General features: G+C 37.7%; 1 protein-coding gene across 3 annotated transcripts in view; it reads right to left on the bottom strand.

Annotated features, from left to right (window-relative positions):
• The window catches only part of STK3 (serine/threonine kinase 3), a 466952-nt gene that overhangs the window by 131434 nt on the left and 316531 nt on the right, over positions 1-18987 (bottom strand). For all 3 annotated transcript variants that reach the window (XM_025393760.1, XM_025393762.1, XM_025393761.1), the window contains one exon: positions 8539-8676. In XM_025393760.1, the coding sequence (XP_025249545.1) occupies positions 8539-8676 (138 nt within the window). The remainder of the gene's footprint in view (positions 1-8538; positions 8677-18987) is intronic.

Raw genomic sequence — 18987 nt, forward strand, 5'->3', positions numbered from 1 at the left:
ATTTAACCTCTTCCAAAGACAAAAATATTTTTTCAGAAAATGAATGTTGCCTAATTTCTTTACCATATATAAAATAACTTGTCACTTTTTAAAAAATATCACCCCGATCTAGCTAAAATAGCTAAGCTCTCTGCAATTCTGACAAAGAGAAGGAAAACTATCATAATAGACCTAGGTTTTAAATTTCTTTTTATTGAGAAGGAGGGACACGAGAGAAAGTAGAGTGAAAGGTTATAATTTGGGATAGAAAACCTAAATTTGGGGCAGCAATCAGTTTCAGTAATTTTCATAGTTATATGTCAGTAGATAGCATCGGGTAAAAGTGACCTGAGTGAGTGAGTGAGTGAGTGAGCGAGTGAGTTATTTGTTTGTTTGAGACAGGGGCTTGCTCTGTTGCCCAGGTGCGAGCACAATGGTGCAATCATGGCTCACTATAGTCTTGATCTCCCGGGCTTAAGTGATCCTCCCCCCTCAGTCTCCCTAAGTGCTAGGAATACAGGCATGAGCCACTGCACCCAGCCCTGAGTTATTTTAATAAACATCAATAGAACACAAAAATATATTCAAAGACAAAAAAAATTGTGCTGAAGAAGAAACAGATATTTGAAAGAGGCTTTAAACTGACTGGCAAACATATCATTTGGGACAACCATAAGAAAGAACTTTTTCAGAGTACAGAAATACTAAAATCAATTGTAAAGAACCAATAAATTATTTTAGAACACTTATAGATTAATCTTACCAGATAAATTAAGTCCTATTAACATATCTGTGGTAGAGACTCCTGGTCATACACCAAAACAGAGTTGTGGTTGGACCTACAATTGCCCAACTGGACCCTACATTTCTCAGCTTAACCCATTCAGGTAGTTTTATGTGACTAAGTGAATGTGGGGGGAAATACTGTGTTCCACTTCCTGGCCTGGGCTATGGAGGGCTCTTTGTTACCAACGGATAAGGGTGAGAGGTCAGGTTCTCCCAGAGTCCTATACTGGTACTGTGGGGAGTAGTCTCATTTTAGCTGATTGGTGGTGAAAGTCCTGACCCTTCACCAGACTGCCTCTGACCCACTCCAACAGGGAGGTTGTTGGGTTCTTGTTACTGCCTGGTAGGAGTATAAGTCCAGGCTCCCATATGGTCTTCACTGGCACTCCTCACTTAGGGAGGCGATACTTTCTGCACTGCCTTGTGGAGACTAAAGCCTTAGCTTGACACTCAGTCTTCTCTGACACCACCTCAGAAGGACTGGACAGCCTCAAAAGGGTGGAAGTCTAGGTTCTCCATTTAGCCTTTGCTGGTGGGGTAGGCCATAGTTCTCTTGGTGGTGTTTGGCTAGAGTAGAACGGTTATTGTCTGAAAGTTTTCTGTCTTACTAGGCTGTCCATTTCTCCGTCCTTCTGCTTGAGAGAGCAGGTTTTTAGTTTGTGTCCAATGTTGTTTCTGGGTTGTTGGCTTCTCCGCTACCCAGCGTGGGATAAATGAGGTAAAAAGAAACTCCAGGGAACTCACTCACAGTTATGTCTTTCCTTGGGTCCCACCATTTCTAGCAAGTCTATTGCCTTCTTTCCACCTTTCAGTCTTTTTATGCTTGTTTTATATACTTATAATGTCCAAGGTTTCAGGTGTACTTTAATAAGTACAGAGAAAAATATGGTTACTCAATCTGTCTAGCAGCAGAAATCCCTTCTTCAACTCACTTTAAGCACTTGTTTTATCTGAAGTGTTTTTATATAAATCATTAATTTTGAACTCCATCAGTTTAGAAATTGATAATTCAGAACATGAACAAAATTTAAGAGGAAGTATTTCAGATTTTAAAAGAAGAAACTTTTCAAGCAGTCTTAATTTTTAAAATACATCATCAAGAATGTGACAGGTTGATCTGCAGTAATTTCTGTCTTCTCATTACTTTAGGTGGTTTAAGAATCCTCACCCTCTTTAATTTTTATTTTAGATACATTTAGAAATAGGAAATCTTTATTGCCTTTTAGAATCTGGTACATTCATCTTTTTCTTGTTGAAATACTTTACAGAACCCTTCATATAATCAGCCCCTTGCCTGACGTACATATTACATATATATTTTTTAGTTTCCATTTTTTGCCATTCATGCATTTTTCTAAGTTATATATATTCAAATCATCCATTTTTATTTTGTTTTATTGCAATAGAATGAATATATAAATATTCTCCTATATTAATCCCTAGTTCTTTCCTATTTCCATTTTTTGTTTTTCTTTTTTTTAACATTTAAGACCTTAATCCATCTGGAAATTACTTTGGTGTGTTGTGGTGAAGATCTAAGTTAATCCTCCCAACACCCCCCAAAGGCAGGCAGTTATCTCAGCACCATTTTTACTTTAAGTTGTTTCTCCCTCACTGATTAGAAATGTTATCTTCGGCCGGACGCGGTGGCTCAAGCCTGTAATCCCAGCACTTTGGGAGGCCGAGACGGGCGGATCACGAGGTCAGGAGATCAAGACCATCCTGGCTAACACGGTGAAACCCCGTCTCTACTAAAAAATACAAAAAAAAACTAGCTGGGCGAGGTGGCGGGCGCCTGTAGTCCCAGCTACTCAGGAGGCTGAGGCAGGAGAATGGCGTGAACCCGGGAGGTGGAGCTTGCAGTGAGCCGAGATTGCGCCACTGCACTCAGCCTGGGCGACAAGGCGAGACTCCGTCTCAAAAAAAAAAAAAAAAAAAAAAAAAGGCTATCTTCACGATATGCTAGTTTCCTTTGTATATTATATACCATTTCTGGGCATTTAATTCTGTTTCATTATTCTATCTCATACTGGCATCATATACTTTTCTAAGCATTTAACAAAAAGATGTAATTTGTTTATTAAACATAAAATTTGATTTTTCTATTAAATCAATCACTATATAATTCAGATAATGTTTATCTTTATTTTTTGCCTAATTGTTTCTCAGTGACTGAAAACGGAATATCAAAATATCCCAATTTATTTATTTAGATCAACCTCTTATGTCTTTAATTTGTAACATACAATGCTGTATTAATATACGAAGTTTATAACTGTATCATCCTTTATATTATGTTTTTTATCAATATTAAGTGACTCCTTCCTCATTTACTGATTTCTGCTGTCAATTTTGCTTTTTTTAATCATGTTATTCATAGTATCTTTTTATGTGTTTTATTAAAATTTCATTGCCTGTTTTTAACTTTTAACCCAAATTCTTTTAAGTATGCCTCACATAGAAACATGAGTTGGATTTTATATAAGTTTGTAAGTTTAGCTCATGTAGAAAGCATGGAGTTGCATTTATCTTATGAACTAAGTGAACCATTTAGTACTTAACTAAATATTATTTAATAAAAAAATTAACCATTATATTAGCATATAATTATATGCTAATGCCATTTTTATCATAATTGTTTTACATTATGTAAAACATAAATGTTTTATCATAATATTCTATCATAAATGTTTTACATTTGCCATCTTCTTTTTTCTGCATTCTTTTTTACGTTGCTTTGCAGTTTTAATTTTACTTCCTGCTAATCTTAAAATGCCTTTAAAAATATACACATAGTCCCTTTACAAAGGTTCAATTTAGGATTTTTCAACTTTACAATGCTGCAAAAGTGATATGCATTCAGTAGAAACCATATTTGGAATTTTGATATCTGATATTTTCCCAGGCTAGTAATATATGGTACAATACTCTCTTCTGATGCTGAGCGTGGAGCTATTAATAAGTCCCAGCTCCCAGTGAGCTATGCGATAATGAGGGTAATTAATCAATATTCTATAGTGTACTGTGTTGTCAGCATTTTTTGGATAATGTGTTTTGTGTTTTCACATTCAATTGTGTCTACAAAACACTCAACTACACTAATTTATGTGTTCTGGGCACGTTTTTGGTAGGCTAGGCTAAGCTAGGATAGGTGTATTTTAACACGTTTTTGACTTAAAATATTTTAAACCTTCACTGGGGTTGATCAGGACCTAACTCCATTGTAAGTTAAGGAGCACCTGTACTTAAAAAATTGGCAATTTGTCTGATAAAACTTCTCTTCTGACTCAAGAATACTCAAATAATATGGCCTTGCTCTTCAAGTACCCTTTTAACTTTATTAGCCACTTCCTCTTTGTTGATCAAAACCATGTCTGCAGCAGTTATACAGGAAAAGCACAAGTACAAATGAAATTGGACATACTGAGATTTTGAGATTAAGAACGTTAAGCTCTATAGACTAACTGTAGCATGACACTAGAGTGAATTCACAATGAACTGCATAAAAGCAGGGTTGTGGTAAACTGGATGAACCAGATAAGTATATTGGCTTTTCTTAAAAATAACTGCAGCTTAGAAGGGTAGTTTATACATTCCCCTGAGAAGATAAAGTATGATGTAGTTTGAAATTTCTATACTTTGTTAAATAAATGTAATTCTGCTGGTTTCTAGTTTCTGTAGTGTTGGTCTTCTCTCGCTTTTGTTAATATATAATCAGTCACTAAACCCTCATTCTTTCATCAGATTTACTATTTTCTATTTTGGCAACTATTTTTTTAAACTCAGGTCCTTAACAATTCACACCTGTATTATTACAGTGCCTCCTCATTCTATTTCTATATTTTGCTGCAACATTATGCTATCAAAGACATTCTTTTCTTATATTCTCTTGTTTACATATGTAAGTAAAGTGGCTCTCAGACAAAATTGAGGCATCTCATCCTAGGCATCAGTATACCCTTCTTACTTTACTGTTGTCTGTATCTAAACTCTGACACTATTTCTCTAACTGGTGTTTCTGCTCTGGCTAAGCAGATCTTACTGTGTTCTAAAATACATCTCCCATTTTTTTGTCTTTGTTCGTATTGTTCATACCATTTCTCCTCCCTAAAATGACCTATTTCTTCTGTATGAGGTATCTGTGATTACTGTATCCATTCTTCTACTTTTACATTTATTAATCATATAGGCTGTGCATCATGAATGTAACTTCTATATTGTATTGTAATTTTTTAACATTTCTGTCTTTCGTTTCTCAAATAATATAACTTCAGTTTTTTGTGTGTTTTTGGGGTGTGTGTGTGACCTTTCTACTAGTTTGTCAAAAATTTTTAGAGTAGGACAGGAGTCTTTCCTTTCTTATTGCTCTACTCTCCTCTAGGACACTGTCTTTGTTTTTATAGCTGTTTGAAGTTGCGTTGTAAGTACCTGTGTTTTCCAACTTGACACAAACGGAAGAGATCATGGAAGACTGGTCACTGACTTTATTTATTTATTTATTTTGAGACAGAATCTCACTCTGTTGTCCAGGTTGGAGTGCAGAGGTGCGATCGTGGCTCGCTGTAATCCCCATCTCCCGGGTTCAAGTGATTCTCCTGCCTCAGCCTCCCAAATAGCTGGGACTACAGGCACGTGCCACCATGCCTGGCTAATCTTTGTATTTTTTGTATAGATGGGGTTTCACTATGTTGGCCAGGCTGGTCTTGAACTCCTGATCTCAAGTGATCCGCCTGCCTCGGCCTCCCAAAGTGCTGGGATTACAGGTGTGAGTCACCGTGCCTGGTCACTTACTGACTTTAGATTCCAGGTTGCCCACCAGCAGGTATAAGGATCATCTCCAGATCAGGAACTCCAGTGCTAATAGACTGAAACTGAACCTTGTCTTTTAATATCTCTAGGGTTTTAATTTCTTTATCTTTAAAAACTACTAAAATTTCAACTTAATAATCTCAAAGGATCCTTCCCATCTATGATTTTTAAAAATTTATACAATATTCTGTGTCATAGAAAATCAATCACTATTTTTAAAATCCATCATGAATTTCTTTTTAAATATTGTTTCTTTGTTTACTGGAAATGAATATGGTATAATCTGTACATGTAAGCTATAGATATATGTCAACAAAAATTTGGCAATCAGATTGTCCACTGAGAGTTAAACTATGATTTAAATCAGGGGTCCCCAACCTCCAGCTGCAGACCGGTACCTGCTGTGGCCCGTTAGGAACTGGGCTGCACAGCAGGAGGTAAGCAAGCATTACAGCCTGAACTCTGCCTACTGTCAGATCAGCAGTGGCATTAGATTCTAACAGAAGTACAAACCCTACTGTGACCTGCGCATGTGAGGGATCTACATGCTCCTTATGAGAATCTAACTAACACCTGATGATCTGAGGCAGAGAGTTTAATCCTGAAACCATCCCACCTCTGCTCATCATCCATGGAAAAACTGTCTTCCATGAAACCAGTCCCTGGTGCCAAAAAGGTTGGAGACAGCTAATTTAAATCATAACAGATAAGACATACAAAACTCCTTGAAGAGACAGAATGGTTTCTAGGCTTCCTGCCAAATAAGACTCTAATGAGGCCAAAGATAATTATCCTATCAAAAAAAAAAAAAATTTAAATCAGAAGTTTGTTAGGTTAAATATACACATATTACCTTTACTATGTATGTATTAAGTACTGGATACTAGGAATCCAAAGGTAGTACCCTTTGGACTACTTTAAAATACATATATATTTCAGCAGGGCGAGATAGCTCATGCCTATAATCCCAGGAATTTGGGAGGTCAAAGTGGGCAGATTACATGAGCCCAGGAGTTAGAGACTAGCCTGGGCAACATGGTGAATCCTGTCTCTATGAAACAGACAAAAGTTAGCTGGGTGTGGTGGCATGCATCTGTAGTCCCAGCTACTCAGGAGGCTGAGGCGGGAGGATAGGTGGAGCCCGGGAGGTAGAGGTTTCAGTGAGTGAGATCATGCCATTGTACTCCAGCTGGGGCAATACGGTGAAATCCTATCTCAAAAAATATATGGGCCGGGCACGGTGGCTCACGTCTGTAATCCCAGCACTTTGGGAGGCTGAGGCAGGTGGATCACTTGAGGTCAGGAGTTCGATACCAGCCTGATCAACATGGCAAAACCCTGTCTCTACTAATAATACAAAAATCAGCCAGGCATGGTGGCACACACCTGTAATCCCAGCTACTTGGGAGGCTGAGGCACGAGAATCACTTGAAACTGGGAGGCAGGGGTTGCAGTGAGCTGGGTGCCACTGCACTCTAGCCTGGGTGACAAAGTGAGACTTCATCTCAAAAAAATAAAAAATAAAATAAAATAATACACACACACACACACACACACACACATACACATATATAACACATACATATATTTCAAAGGAATATTGACAATATTTCAAAATAAATGTTTTAATCAATTTTTTGTGGAAAAATAAATTTTTACCATCTAAACCATTAATTTTTGAAAGGTAATATTTGCACATAACCCAAATCTCAAAAGTCTCATAAACAGTATTCATCAAAAAGCAAGTCTCCATCCAGTCCTCCCCCATCTATAGTTAGTTACCTTCTCTGGAGGCCATTTTTTTGCTTATTTTTCTAGAGATACTCCATTATAAGCATTAAGATAGGTATATATGTTGTGCGTACGTAGGTGTATTTTTCCAATCACTCTCTTTCATAGACTTTAAATTGTTTCCAACTTGTTCACAGATATTTAGGATCTTTCCAATCTTTTAAAATTTCAATGTTCTATGAATATTTTTACACATATGTTATATCACACATGGTTAAATATTTCTGTAGAATAAATTCCTAGAAGTGCAATTGTTGGATCAAAGAATATATGGATTTTTACTTTAAATAGATATTGCTGTACTGGCATCTATGGAGATTGAGTACCAAGTTACACTTTCATAACAATAAACATTACACTTAAGAGCATGTTTCCCATACCCCTCAACACACCCTTCTGGAAAAACAGGACTTTGGAAAGTTACTTTTTTTTTCCCTTTTTTCTTTTTTTGTCCTTTTAACCCAATGATTCTTTTAGAGACAGGGAAGTCACTTTTTACAAGAACCATGTTTTTCATCCCTTTGTTACTTAACAATAGAAATCATTTTGCAAATATCAAGTTTTGTTAACGTGAGACATGCTTATTATTAGTTGAAAGTTCTAAGGCTATTCTGTTGGGAAAATTAAGATTCACAAACAACTATTATAAATATTAAATTATTTCCATTTGCATTAAATTTTAAGGTAGATTTTAAAATCTACTGACATTCTGGATACAAAGTCTACTTACAATTATTCTATCAAAAAAAAAAGTGAAACTCTGAAGCTCTTCCTTTAGATAATCCTGTAACTGATATTTACAACGTGATAAACTCTTCAAGGAGTCCAGGGATCTTGTACTTACATATTTTATAGTGGAGCAAAAAGTCAAAGGACAAATGCTGAGTCAAGGAACAGAAGAAAAAAAAACATGAGAAATAGCAACTATGAAGACAAAGATTCTTTTCTGAAAGGAGAATGCTTTGGAAATTTTGTTTTAAAACAACACTGCGGGGAATGAGGGGATAAGAGGGGAAGAAAGAAAAGAAGAGAACAAAGAGGAGAGGTAAGAGGAGGGGAATGGAGGTTTACATCTTTAGAAATCAGTTATGAAACACACAGCAGTTTTGGCCAATGTCAGAAAGCTGAAAGGTATGAAGAAAATATCCTTCCTTTTGAGGCACAAGCACTGACCTGTAAAAGTTGTGTTGCAGTAGCTCTTTGCTCAGGATTCTTCACCAAACACTTTTTAACAAAATCGGTGAAATCATCGGACCAAAGTTCTGGCTTTCTGAATGTTGGTGGTGGATTTGTGGGAATCATAAAAATAGCCTAGTGCAAATGAAATATCCAAAAGACAGTAAGAATCACACTAGCACAATCAAATAAACAAATCTCTTTATCTTTTTATCAGACTCTAAATTTGAAAAACAAATTTAAGCTGTTCTAGGATTTCCAGTAAGTCTGAAGTTCAGGAAGCCAATCCATCTGCTCCTAATGTAATCATTTCCCATTAAATTTCCTCTATTTGAATTGTAGCTCATTGAGCACATCATTCTTTATTTTACCTATTACTTTATCAGTCTCCAAAGAAGACTACATTTCTGACCCACTAACGATATTCCCTAAACAGATATATTCCCAAATTTTGCTACTACGTGCCAGATTTACTTCTTGTTTCAGTTTTATATAAGTACTGCTGCTTCAAATGGGTAGTAGGAGTCTAATTTGCTTTTGCAATCCAGAATATTTAAGTAAAATTACTGCTATAATATGAAGTAATACTTGATAGTGCCAAGACTTTTATTTCTTTTTAAATACAAGTCAAAATTTCAAATGAAAAATTTCAAAGTAATACACTACTTTAATTTATCACTAATGATTCAGTACTAATAATTTAGTGGTAATGACAATACATTCAGATAGCTCAAAATTCAAAAACCACAGAAAGACTCCATCTCATCTCTCGCCTCCTAGACAGTCACCCTGGCATGCTTTTGCTTTTAATCTGAGTCCAAGAAGTAGATTAAAAAAACAAAAACAAAAACCTGAAGACATTCTAAATATGAAATATAAAAGTCAGTTAGGGGGCTAATGTAGATGTCCCAACATGAGCAATAAAATGTTCAAACTAGAATAGTATCTACAGGAATGAAATGGAAGAAATGAAGCATAAGATACTTCAAAAGAGGAACCAAGAGTACATGCTAATAATATTGTTTTGGAGAGGTGAAAAAGGGAAGCATGAAAAATTACTCCAGAATTCAAGAAATAAGAAATAGGTACCTTAAATTGTAAGGCACTCAGGTATTTTAATAATTCCCTGTATCATTCTTTTGAATGCCCTCAGAATATGCAGCCATTTACTACAATGCATTATCATTGGTTTCTAACTTGGAAAGTGATCCAATGGACTTTCTGTGGACACAGCAGCAAAGACTCAATATCCAAGTCTGTTGATTATAGGTTAAGAGTCAATCTTTTTACCAGTATATGCATCTTCTTTCAAAAAAGGTAAATTCTTTAATAGATTAGAATATTTTTGTATACCTCACGTCATGCTATACTTATTACATCTATGGTAGTCTTTCAAAAGCAGTGTAGCCAGTATTACAAAACAATAAACATCTTTCAATCAAACAAATATTTATAAAGCATTTTTGTGTGTTCAGAATAATGCTATAATTTAGAGGTATCAAAACAAAGGGCCACAGGCCAAATAGTGCCAGTGGATCTATTTCGTTCAGACAACATCAATCTCACATTGCCACAAGGTATGAATCTGCTGTAATTAGGCTCATTTAAACTAGGACATATGTTCTTCCTCTTGCATGAGCCCTATCTAGCCTGGCTCAATTATCTACTTTATGTGATGGTCCCTTTAAATATCAGATATTGTAAACCTGGCTATTACAGATTTTAAATAGGATACATATCTCAGACCCCCAGAGCTCACAGTCAACTTGTGGAGAAAAAACCAAACACATATGAAACAAATAGCAAACAACAGAGTGCCAGACAATGAAATTCTGCCTGCAAATAACCTAATGAAACTCAGACAGCTCCACAGTTGAGGCAGAACCTAATAAGGCTTTAAAAAATGAGTAAAATGGGGTTAAAAGCAGCTGCTAGAAAAGGCACACAAAACCACCTGCTACTTCCAACTAGAGAATAAAAATAAATTTGAACTCTCATCTCTGCAAAACAGTTCAAAGGACTTACATGAGCCCCTATATAGACTGACCTCAAACTACAGGTAAATTACACTAGATTGTCTAGATAAATATTGTTCATCTGCACTTCTGTTGTAAACTGGTGGATAACACAATGATTTATGTCCTTGAAGCCAATGCTCTCCTTTGAACTTTGAGGCAATGAGTTGCAGTCTTATCTTCAGATAATCTTAACATATAAGGCTCACCTTAGCAGTAGCTATTAGAAACCCAAGGATAAAAAGCTTAACTCTAACTCTTATTTACCCAGTACTCTCATAAAGTGAACCTAAAATGTCACAGTCTACCCTCAAATATGCATTGAACAAGCATGAACACCAAGCATACAGTCCAAACAAATAAGTGTTAGCGTATGATCTATACCAAAATGTCTCCAGGAAAACCACTATGCCATTTATTTCCATTTTTTAACATTAGATCATCAATAACAGATTTTCTTGCCAGCCTTACTGTACTAATTTAACTTAACCTAATAATGAACCACAGAGGATCCTCTTAAGAATCTCCAGGTTTCACATGAGTTGATTAGGTAATAGGCCCCTTCTACAGAAAGTTTTGGCAATCAGTGGCTCACTTTAGACTAACAATTCATTCCCTTGCCACCAACCAAATCACAGGGACACACATTACAGCCATATAATTTATCTTATCTCTAACACCATTTTGATTGAAGAATGTTAGTAAAATAAATGACATGATTATCCTTGTGTTTGTTTCTACACAATGTGTTGCTTAACTACATACCAAACCTCTGATTATGTTTCTAAAAGAACTACTCTGATCACAAGTAGTTTAAGAGGCCAAGAAATCTAGGTGCTTCAAAACAACTAATTATCTTCATGCCTGAAATGTCATGCCTTAGACTGCAAGAGTACCCAGGAGATGTGGAAAGGGTTGAAAATGAGAAGCTACAATGACTGAACTTTATAATCTCAGTGGAATGAGTCAACACATGTCTGAATCTACAGCAGCTGAGTTTGTGAATGTATAGAAGTGATGGGCATGCCAGAATAACAAAGAAATTCATACCATTATTTAAGAACCTCAGATATATGAGCAAAAGGTTATCTTTACAACAAATAAATGAGATAAAGGATGAGAAAACACTATAAAACTACAAAGAAGTAACAAATATAGCTGTTTCCTGACAGCAAACATAATACACAGGTAACAAGCTAAATACAATTTAAAAATAATTTCTGGAAAGGAAATAAAGTAATTACACTAATTTATAAAAGACAGTACAAATAAAAGCAAACGGTACAATGTGATGAGGCCAATACTGGACATAAGTCAGAAAAACTGGCTTGAGTTCTAAATCACTACCTGACTGTGTGGTTTTAGTATCATTTTGTTTTTTTTTCCAAGTAAGGAGGTTGAACTGGATGTTTATCATGTCCCTTACCAGGTATAAAAAGACCCTGGCACTTTTTACCGGGTATTAAAAAACCTTGGCACTCTAACTGCCTAGGAATTGAAAGGTAAAATTATACTAAACAAATATTAAATTGCTAGTTAGAAAAGGGATGGAGAAGAGGAAAAACAGGGAAGGATAGGAAAAGACCTTTTAGATGTTAATATAAAAATGTGAATCTAGGCCGGGCACGGTGGTTCCCGCCTGTAATTCCAACACTTTGGGGGGCTGAGAGAGATGGATTACCTGAGGCCAGGAGTTCGAGATCAGCCTGGCCAATATGGTGAAACCCTATCTCTCCCAAAAAACAAAAATTAGCCAGGCGTAGTGGGAGGCACTTGTAATCCCAGCCACTTGGGTGGCTGAGACAGGAGAATTGCTTGAACTCGGAAGACGGAGGTTATAGTGAGCTGAGATCACACCATTGCACTACAGCCTGGGCAACAAGAGGGAAACTCCGTCTTAAAAAAAAAAAAAAGTGAATCTAAATTTTTATCACCACTCCCTCAAAAGCAAAAATGAAATATATAGAAATTTTGAAGAGAATAGTAAATCTAAAGTGAATATTTCTCCTATAATAATGTTTCCACAGTAAGCACAGAGTTAAAGTATTGGCACCATGAACTCACGATTCACTCCAGCTCCAGTAGCAATCATTAATCTGGCCAAGAAAGGCCAATGTGCCAGCCTGGAAACCAAATTAAGGGAGAGGGTGCACCTGGTATTCTGGCAGTACAAAGCAAATAAGAGAACCAGCTCTAGACGGCACTGGGTACATAACAGCACCATTATTAGTAACTATCTGACCTATTTAACTACTCTATGCCTCTGTTCCCACATCTTAATATAGGAATGTTAAGGCTGTTCTGAATTTTAAATAGATTAATACATGTAAAACACTTAGAATAATGCCTGCCACAATTGTAAATGCTCAATAATATGAGCTATTATTAACCTAATTTTACAACTGAGGCTCACAAGAGTAAGCTAGCTTATTCAAGATCACACAGCTAGTAAACTGAATGTCAAAATTAGAACTCAAGTTTGATTCCTTAGCATATGCTACCTCACATTACCTCTATGTTTCCACTAAATTTCTGCTGCACATAATTTTAAGATAAAGGCTCTGTTATATACATTCAGTCTCTAGAAAAAAATGGAAAAGTATTTGTAACAAAGATGATTATAGTTTTGCTATCTTTAACAGTAGAAAACTGAAGAAAAAAAAAGCCAAACAATTGAGGGTGCTAAGTAAACTATATATGAATAACATAAAGTAACATATTGCCATAAAAAGTGACAAATGTGTGAATTACAAAACCACAAAGAACAGTTCTTAAAAAGTAAAAATGAGGGAGTAAAACAGTAAAGACTGCTTTCGCATAAAAATGACTAGTATGCAGCAATAAAAACTAAAAGATGGTATAGAATCTTAAAAATTTAAACTGTCAATTCATAGCAGCAATTATGTACAAGATTGTATAAGTGTCTTTAAAATTTATTTTTACTATGATGGCTTTTTAATTTTTTTTTAACTTTTAAAAATTACACTTGCAGCTAGGCAAAGTGGCTCATGCCTGCAGTCCCTGAGCTGAGAGGCTGAGGGAGGAGGATCGCTTGAGCCCAGGAGCTCAAGACAAGCCTAGGCAACACAAGGAGATCCTGACTTTATTTTTTATACATATATATATTTAAAAGTATCTAAAAAAATTATACTTGCAATTGCAACAGCTTCATTTGATACCACCCCGCAAGCTGTCACCTATTCCAGCCTGCCCCACAACCACCTCTTACTCATGCACTATTTAAATACCAATACACTCAATGCTTCCAGTTAAATCTTAACCATCTTTCAAGACTGAAATATAATATCCCTTTAATACAATTCAACAATATCATAAAACATGGCTGTAGAGAAAAGTAAAAGTGAACAAAAGCCAACACTGAAAGAACTTTATCATAAATTTCACTCTCTCAGATAGAAGTCCTATGATCAGTTCAACTGACTTTTGTAAGCACATAAATGTATCCATACCTGCAATATATTAACTTCTTCAAGAAATTTAGAGTCTAATGGAAGACAAAAATGCATATCAGATCATTTTAATAAAATAGTGTAAGTGCTCAAATACATGTGAGCAATGGGTATTACAAAGGACGACTTAGCCCAAATGGGTATGTGAGCTAAAAGGGTACGGGAAGATGAGATTTCAGCTGAGTCATAAATAATGAGTGAGTCAGTGAAGCACAGAAAGGAGACCAGCATCTTCTGAGTCGTGAAGTCTGAAACCTCATGGAGCTGTGGAACCTCATGGAGCTGTGAGAGAAACTGACTTATGTCAGATGTAGGGCAGGGAAATTACGAGGTGAGCCAAAGGCATCTTGTTTCCCATAAAGAAAGAAATCACTCAAATACTAACTGGATCACATCAGAAGTTCAGCACTTGTAGAACTTAGTTATCAGCCATTAAAGAATCTGATTTAACTGATCTGGGGTGATGACAAGGCACAATATTTTCTTACATCTCCCAAGCAATTCTAATATGTGAGTAACATGGAGAACCACTATTCTAAAATATAAAATACAAGACAAGTGTTAGCACTCTTTAATATTTCAACTTCAGAGCTTTCCATATTTTAATCTTGTACTCTGATTAGTTATACACTCATCCTCTAAATGCCCTGGATAACATGGAAACTACTTGAAGGCAAAACAGTGTCTTCTATTGTCTGAATGTTTGTCTCTTGCAAAATTCTTACGTTGAAAGCAAATCACCAACGTGATGGTATTAGAAGGTGGGGCCTTTGCGGGCTGATTAGGTCATGAGGGCTCCACTTTCGTGAATAGAATTAATGCCTTCATAAACAAGTCCCTACAGAACCATCCAATCCCTTCTGCCAAATAAGGACACATAGAAGGTGCCATCTATGAGGAACAAGCCCTAACTAGACACCAAATCTGCTAGCACCTAGATCCTGAACTTCCAAGCCTCCAAAACTGTGAGCAATGCATATCTTTTGTGCAAAATTACCCAGTCTAGGTATTTTGTTATAGCAACCCAAACAGATTATACAATCACTTAAGTTTTGTATGTCAACTGCATTAGGCATAGTACTTCTCCATAGTAAAATCTAAATTTATATTGAGAGTGTTGATATAAAGACATTCAGTTCAGTATGGTGACTTGAACATACTGATTTACGTCAACTCCTTCCCCAAAATCCTGCTAAAGTACAGTAAGAATTTAAAAAGACTTAACCTCCAAAGAGAGAAGGGCAATAGAAAATAAAAGATAGCAATAAAATTTTGGAAATAGAAAGTAGATGGAAGAGTCATAACTGACTCAAAAGATCTGAGAAATCAGTAAGAAGCACATCAATTCCCTCCAAATAACTGGAAGAAAAAAAAAAAGCCTAAGAACTTGGAAGTACCAAATATAACTAAAGATAGTGGACACCTGTAACAAGGAACACACTGGGTATCCCAATCTTGGCTTCTAAAATGCCAATCCCCAGTAAAAGCAACCTATGCTCCTTAAGGAAATGACTCATTTCAAAGGTCAAAATAGGGAAATCACAAGGTTAGCTTTGGGTATCTTGCTGGGCCAGAAGGTTAAGAAAACACTCAAAGATTAATGGTATTATGTCAAAAGGACATACAAATAACCAAATTTAGGATAATTTGAGCATCAAAATAATAATAATAATAATTACACTAGGCATATAGACTATAACTGATAGTAACAAATTTTAAAAAATTAGTCTACATGTTTTTTTTTTTTTTTTTGAGATGGAATCTCACCATCACCCACCCAGGCTGGAGTGCAGTGACACGATCTAGGCTCACTGCAACTTCCACCTCCCGGGTTCAAGCCATTCTCATGCCTCAACCTCCCAAGTAGCTGTGATTACAGGTGCCTGCCACCACGCCTGGCTATTTTTCACATTTTTAGTAGAGACGAGGTTTCACCATATTGGCCAGGCTAATCTCGAACTCCAGACCTCAAGTGATCCGCCCACCTCGGCCTCCCAAAGTGCTGGGATTACAGGTGTGAGCCACCGCACCTGGCCTATGATGTTATTTTTCTAAGAGTTTAAGAAAAGCTATTCTTTATAGAAAAACTCTAAAAATACACAGTAACTGAAATACAGTATCAACATATTGCACCCTCAATGTAATTTAATGATCAATTCAGGCAAGGAACACCAATGGATACTTGAGTTTGGATATCTGTCCCCTCCAAATCTCATGTTGAAATGTGGTCCTCAATGCTGGAAGTGGGGCCTGGGAAGGAAGGGAAGAAGGAAGGGAAGGAGGAAGGGGGAAGGGAAGGAGGAAGGAGGAAGGGAAGGAGGAAGCGGGAAGGGAAGGAGGATGGGGGAAGGGAAGGAGGAAGGGGGAAGGGAAGGAGGATGGGGGAAGGGAAGGAGGAAGCGGGAAGGGAAGGAGGAAGGGAATGGAAGGAGATAGGGAAGGGAAGGAGGTAGGGAAGGGAAGGGAAGGGAAAGGAAGGAGGAAGGAAAAGGAAGGAGGAAGTGAAGGGAAGGAGGACGGGAAGGGAAGGAGGAAGGAAAGGGAAGGAGGAAGGAAAGGGGAAGGGAAGGGAAGGGATGGGATGGGATGGGATGGGAAGGGAAGGGAAGGGAAGGGAAGGGAAGGGAAGGGAAGGGAAGGGAAGGGAAGGGAAGGGGAGAAAGATGATATAGAGAGATAGAATGAATAATGCCCCCATCCCCCAAGATGTCTACGTTCTAATCCTTGGACTTGTGAATATGTTACTTTACATGGCAAAAAAAGATTCTGAAGATAAGATTAAGTTAAAAGTCTTGAGGTGGAGAAATTATCCTAAATTATCTAGGTGGCCGAATGTAATCAGAAGGGTCCTAAAAAGTAGAAGAGGGAGCCAGGAGAGTCAGAGAGAGATGTGAGTGTGAAAGAATGGTCTGCTTTGAAGCAGTCTTCAAATAATGCTGCTTTGAAGATAAAGGAAGAGGGCCATGAGCCAAAGAATGTGGGCAGCCTTTAGAAGCTTGAAAAAGCAAGGAAACAAAATCTCTCTGAGACACTCTGGGATAAAAAAGCAGCCCTGCCACCACTTTAGATGTAGCCTAGTGAGATCTGTGTTAGACACTATATTTTGGAAAGCTCCAAAATGATCTCCTTTGACTCCATGTCCCACATCCAGGGCACACTGATAAAAGACATGGGCTCCAAAGCCTTCAGCAACTCCGTCCCAATGGCCCTGCAGGGTTGAGTCCCTGAGGTTGCTCTCATGGGCTGGCACTGGGCGCCTATGGGTTTTCCAGGTGCATGGTGCAAGCTACTGGTAGCTCTATCTGGAGGGGTCTGGAGGATGGTGGCCCTCTTCTCACAGCTCCACCAGGCAGTACTCCAGTGAAGATTCTAACCCCGTATTTCCCCTCTGCATTGCCCTAGTAGAGGTTTTCCATGAAAGCTCCAGCCCTACAGCAGACTTCTGCCTGGACATTCAGGCTTTCCCATACCTCCTCTAAAATCTAGGCTGGGGTTCCCAAGTCTCAACTGTTGCTTTCCTTTTAGTTATGAAAATGTCTGCAGCTGGCTTGAATTGCTCCCCTGAAAATGAGCTTTTCTCTTCTACCACATGGCTGGGCTGCAAATTTTTCAAACTTTTATATTCTGCTTCCCCTTTAAATACAAGTTCGAGTTTTACAACATTTCTTTGCTCATGCATATGGGCATAGGTTGTTAGAAGCAGCCAGGTCACCTCCTGAACACTTTACTGCTTTGAAATTTCTTCTGCCAGATACCCTAAATCATCAGTCTCAAGTTCAAAGATCTGCAGATCCCCAGGGCAGCGGTACAATGCCACTAGGTTCTTTGCTAATGCATAACAAAAGTGACATTTGCTCCAGTTCCCAGTAAGTTCCTCATCTCCATCTGAGACCTCATTAGCATGGATTTCATTGTCCATAACACTATCAACATTTTGGTCACAATTTAACAAATCTCTAGGAAGTTCCAAACTTTCCCTCATTTTCCTGTCTTCTTATGAGCCCTCCATACTCTTCCAGCCTCTGCCTGTTACCCACTTTCAAAGCTGCTTCCACATTTTCAGGTATCTTTACAACAATGCCCCACTCCATGGCACTGATTTTCTGTACTGGTCTATTCTCACACTGCTATAAAGAAATATCTGAGACTGGGTAATTTATAAAGAAAAGAAGTGGTTCTGCAGGCTGTATAGGTTCTGCAGGCTGTATAGGAAGCTCATGGTTCTGCAGGCTGTATAGGAAGCATAGCAGCTTCTGTTCCAGGGAGACCTCAGGAAACTTACAATCGTAGTGGAAGGTGAAGGTGAAGCAAGCACATCTTTTTTTCTGAGGCAGAGTTTCGCTCTTGCTACCCAGGCTGGAGTGCAGTGGCATGATCTTGGTTCACTGTAACGTCTGCCTGCCCATTTGTGGTGATAACAACTTCTTCCTCTCTTACTTCCTGCCTCTCTCTCTTCCCCCTGCCCCCAACTATCCATCTATACTAGTTTTCTATTTCTGCTGTAGTAAGTTATTACAAACGTAGCAGTTTACAGAAGCTTATTATCTTACAGCTCTTTAGGTTAGAAGTAAAACATGGCTTGACTCTGTGATCCCACTTAAATATCCTGTCAAATTGTAATCCCCAGTGTTAGAGGTGGGGCCTAATGGAGGTGACTGGATCACGGGGGTGGAGTTCTCATGAATGGTTTAGTATCATCCCCTTGGTGCTGTTCTCATGATAGTGAGTTCTCATAAGATGTGGTTATTTTAAAAGTGTGTAGCACCTTCCCCCTTTCTCTCTTCCTCCTGCTCTGGCCATGAAAGATGTGTTTGTGGCCGGGTGTGGTGGCTCATGCCTGTAATCCCAACACTTCAGGAGGCCAAGGCAGGCGGATCACTGAGGTCGGGAGTTTGAGACCAGCCTGGCCAACATGGCAAAAACCCGTCTCTGCTAAAAATACAAAAATAAGCCAGGTGTGG

Source organism: Theropithecus gelada, chromosome 8, assembly GCF_003255815.1.
Source record: "Theropithecus gelada isolate Dixy chromosome 8, Tgel_1.0, whole genome shotgun sequence".
NCBI classification, from domain to species: domain Eukaryota; kingdom Metazoa; phylum Chordata; class Mammalia; order Primates; family Cercopithecidae; genus Theropithecus; species Theropithecus gelada.